Below are 4,844 nucleotides of genomic sequence, written 5' to 3' on the forward strand. Positions count from 1 at the left end.
TGGACCACACATTTCTTCATTTCCGCTCTAGCGCTTCAGCATGCCGACGCCATCACTTTCTTTCTTCTCCGCCACCTCCCTTACTACTACAACCTCTAGTGTCACCTCCACCACAATCACACCCGCCACCGCCACCACCACCACTGCCACATCTACCATCACCACGACCACCAACATTACCTCCGCCACCATCACTTCCACCACTACCACATTCACTACCTCTACTATTACCACCGCCGCCACGGTCACCGTCACCACCACTACCATCACTGCCACCACCCCACCTCTGCCACCAACCTCCATAATCATATATGAATAATCATTTATGAATGACATAAATTAATACTCATATATAATTAAATCATATATGAATAATTATATATAAATATATCATGTAATATTCATATATTCATATAATTTTATATTAATATATGAATATTGCATTTACCATTGGAGCTCATTATCGGATTCTCAACTTTTTGTATTCTCAATTAAAATTTCCTTACATAATTACATAATAATAATAATAATAATAATAATAATAATAATAAATATTATTATTATTATTATTATTATTATTATTATTATTATTATTATTGTAAGTAGGTATAGACATAAAAATCTATTCAAATGATATACATGTCGACAATCCGTCTGTACCTACTAATTTGTTATCTATAAAATCTATGAAATTGTACATATGTCAATAGCTCATCGCTAAGACGGATTATCCTTATACCATTTACTTTCCAAAATGTTATTGTTTTACTCATTAACAGAGAATTTTTAAATTATTAGTTTGCGTAAGTAATTAATCGTCTAAGTTAGCCACATGTGTGTTTTGCCCGATCAATCACATAACCCCTTGCTATTTAGTCCCGGGTTTGGTCTGGCGCAAACTCTGTTGCTAAAAGTGCTTTCTTTTCTAGTGGTTGTATCTAGGGTATAGTTATCTAAAAACGTGCTTTAAAATTGCATTTACACAAGTGATTTACCAATTTCTCACTATTGATACGTGGTTAATAACCACATGGCTAACAGTACATTGTTTCTCCTTGAATAAAAAAAAATCACATCTTCAAAAAATAATAAAAAAATATTACTTTCTACTTACAATTGAATTCTTTAAAAAATTGATTTTTTTAGGTATTGTTAGAAAATATTATGAAAGAACTTGGGTATTAACATTTAGGCCTAACTTCAATTCCTTCAATGATAAGTCCTCCCTTTAGTTGATAGCCCTTCACTTCCATTAATTTCATTATCACCTCCTCACCTTCTTCTCCAACAAAGAATTCTCCAAGTTCAATTTCCATCCATCCATCTTCTCTCTTGCTTGGACGTTGGCCATCTCCTTCCACCACTAGCTTCTCCATCATTCGCCTCCTGTTCATATATAACAAAGATCCGAGTAGTTGTTTTCTTTCATCTAGAGGGCATAAATACGCAGTGTTGGAAACTGAGCATTCGTTCATGGAAACTGATATCTCAGATGCAATAGAGTCCAACCCAAATGCACGATCTGAAACTTGAATGATTAGATAGGCACTGTATGTGGTATTCGGAGATAAATCTTGGGTGCTTATTCTTCCTTCAATATCGATGCTTGATATACTTTTAAGCTCTATGACCTCAGAAAATCTGTATAATTCATGAAAATTAAATGTAAGTTAGCATATGTTTTCAGAGGATTTTGAATGTCGATTGTACATTAATTATTGTTTATTAATAGTAATACTTTGAATGAAAATTAACTAACCTCGATGCAGAATGTGTTGACCAGGTCCAGTGGTTTTGTTCATTGCTTAAATAAATGGAAAGTGCTCTTGAGGATAGAACAAAGCTCTTTCTTCCACTTATTTTGTTCAAAGAGAAGCTCTTTCTTCCACCATCTATGAGAACGGAATCACAAAGCTGGAAATAGAGTTCTTTCATAGAAGAGAAGTTGATTTGAGAGTGTGTTCTTGAGAGAATATAAGCAAGATCAGATGGCAAGAATCTGCCCCAAACAATGTCTGATTCAGCAGCCGATCTCAATGAAGAAGATGCAAGTATTACTCGGCATGCATCTGCTGGAGAAGTCAGAGATAGAATAGTGAAAACACAGTCTTCGGGCAACATGTTCAATCTGTTGGCCATTTTAAGGTTTCTAAGATTTCTTGATTTAGTGAGAATGATGAAGATGAAGTGAAGCGTGAGTTTATGTGTGAATATGTGATGGGTTTTAAAGAAGGCTATATAGCGAGTGAGATCAAGTGGATTCAAAAGGATGGTTGTTTCCGGGAAGCAAGTGGTGTGGTTGAGTGTTGACTGGATGCGGGCAGTATGTCTTTAGCAAGTTGTAGGTTGCGAAATACGGACGCTGTACTTTATTGAGTTTGAATGGGATTTAATCAATGATGCGGGTCATACATACTAGAGAGGGATAAAAGTCTTTTTGGATATATTTAAAAATAATATTCTATTTATTCTGGAAATACGAAAAGGTAAATCGTTATTTGTATAACTTAAGGTCAACTGAAAGTAACATGGTCGTTTTGGATTTTGGAAGCTATCGGTACCGCGTTAATTGAAGGCCCGATGCCTTTGCTATTTCCTAACGACTTTCGAGATAGATGTAAGATAGCTATTAATTTATCAATGGCATAAAAGTTGGCACATATCTTTTCTTGGGTTTTAATTATTTATTTAACTTTTTTTTTTCGAAAGGGCAAATGAGTTGCTCCTTATTTATACCCTTTTTAACCTCCGGTCTACATACTTCCTACCTATAAGACCATCTTCAATGATATCACAAGTTTAGAGGCGGAGTTAGATGGAGGCGTTGGGTACAGGCGGAGTTAGATGGAGGCGTTGGGTACAGTTGTACCCCCAAAATAAATTTTATATATTAAACTTTAGATATTAATTTTCTACATATAAGTAAGCCTAACTACCTTGCACCCCTAGCTCGAAACATTCAATTTTGTTGTTTGTTTTTTTTTTCTTCTAATGAATCGAAGTGATTGCTGAGAGTTTAGAGACAACAGCGAGATCTGTATTCCACCATCCATTCGACAACTTTTGTTAAAAAATACAATTATAAGAGGCTTCATGTTTTTACCCATACTTTGATTGTTCAAATATTATTTTAAATTTCAATTATGTTTGTACCCCATATTAAAATTTCTGGCTTCACCACTGCACGAGTCTCATTGTGGTTTACGTGGCCAGGAACCACAAAAATGAACACCATTTTGGTGTCTCCTTGTGGGTCATGGTCGTGGACCATTGTGTTTCCTATCATGAGTAACAACGGCCAATGGGAGACGTTTGAAGAATTTGCCTGTTGACTAGCGGTTTAATGTCATTTTTTTTATAAATTCAATTTTTTTAAACAAACATTTACCTATATAAATAGCAAAATGCACAACCTCATTTTTTACACCATAATTTTCATCTATATTACACACATAGCTTTCTTCCCCTCCCCCCCCTCCCCCCCCCCCTAACTATCGAAACCGTAAACCCGATAAAGCTTTTGTGTTAGATACTAGTCTCTGCTAACACCCGAGTATTGAATCACCTCAATGTTGTTTTATAAATTTGCTCCCAACCAGTTCTCCTATATATCCAACAAATATATAAATTTTCAACAACAATATCAAACCATCTCGCCCTACCAACAATAATTTCAATACGATTTCGAATACAAAAAAACGTTTCCAACCACAACTTTCACAACACCCTCATTCGCCAGATTTTCTATCGAAAACACAATTTTCACCGCCACCCCAACCAAAAAAGAGTGATAAATAATAGGAATAAAGAGTAGTTTTTTTATTTATATTGGACGGACCTGCAGGAGTGACAATCCACACTCAGGCCGGCTGACATTTTGGTCTTTGGATGGATAGAAGGGAAGCACATTTGTATGGATTTTACTGGGGTCTCTCATCTCGTCAGGTCGAGGAGCGGGGGTTTCACAGCAAGGCATGCCGCTTTGAAAGTCGTTGTGTGCAAAGTGGCAAGCACGATAATGCATGTATAGAAAATGAACATGTGTTTGTATATTTTGCATTTGATATATTTGGTTTTCTCATACCAGAGGTGGTGGAGCTCTTCAAAAGAGTCCAACAGGTAATGTATTTTAATGTTTTATCTCCTAGATCCATAAATGTTTTCAAAAAAACTAGTTTTTCCATCCAAAAAAGGCTAGCAGTGTGGCTTGTTGTCTGTTTACTTTCCATCGATATGTATTGAACTATATATACTTATAATTTATCGATCAATGTTGTTGTTTTTTTTTTGTATTTTATGGTTTTTTTAGTTGTCAGATTTTAATTTAATGAAAAAATTGGTTTTAAAAAACAATTACATGTTTTTAATGTTTTTGAATTAACTTTAATTAAAAAATGTGTGAAATTATGTGTTAGTGATTGATATCATATGATTTTAATGGTAGAATGTGGTGATGATGTGACAACCTCAGTTTTCCTTTTCCTTTTGCAAGTCGTTTGTATTTTTTAAGGGGAAATTTTATATATGTCCTTAAACATCAAAATATCATATTTGTCCAGCTTAATTTCTCAATATCATATTTATCTTTTACAAACCTTCAAAACATCATATTTACCAAAATCCTTTTTATACTGTTTTTAAAATTTTATAATCATTTTTATACCTTAGAATTATTATAATAATTAAAAACTTTAACCGTATTATTCTTACGTCTAAGATAATGCAATGTGAACTTTTAAATTGTTGTAATGTCGCCTTGTTGACAAACAAAAAGATTCATCTCAACCCTCTCTATATAATGTATATTTTGATTGTTTAGTTTTTATTGTTGTTGATTATTATAA

General features: G+C 34.0%; 1 protein-coding gene across 1 annotated transcript; it reads right to left on the minus strand.

Moving 5' to 3' along the window:
• Positions 1–990: 990 nt before the first annotated feature.
• Positions 991–2,219, minus strand: LOC111884246 (F-box protein VBF). The gene is made up of 2 exons (XM_023880557.3): positions 1,760–2,219; positions 991–1,641 (listed from the first exon to the last, which is right to left on the minus strand). Exons 1-2 carry the CDS (start codon positions 2,137–2,139, stop codon positions 1,182–1,184), a joined length of 840 nt encoding a protein of 279 aa, XP_023736325.1. The 5' UTR covers positions 2,140–2,219; the 3' UTR covers positions 991–1,181.
• Positions 2,220–4,844: the final 2,625 nt, after the last annotated feature.

The sequence above is a fragment of the Lactuca sativa genome, chromosome 7 (assembly GCF_002870075.4).
Source record: "Lactuca sativa cultivar Salinas chromosome 7, Lsat_Salinas_v11, whole genome shotgun sequence".
Classification (NCBI taxonomy): Eukaryota; Viridiplantae; Streptophyta; class Magnoliopsida; order Asterales; family Asteraceae; genus Lactuca; species Lactuca sativa.

Bases quoted from the DNA above. Each gene is read 5' to 3' on its own strand.
- LOC111884246 (XM_023880557.3), bottom strand. From the start codon at position 2,139: ATGGCCAACAGATTGAACATGTTGCCCGAAGACTGTGTTTTCACTATT. The intron at 1,642-1,759 runs GTTAGTTAATTT...TGAATTATACAG, and splicing joins TCAACACATTCTGCATCGAG to ATTTTCTGAGGTCATAGAGC.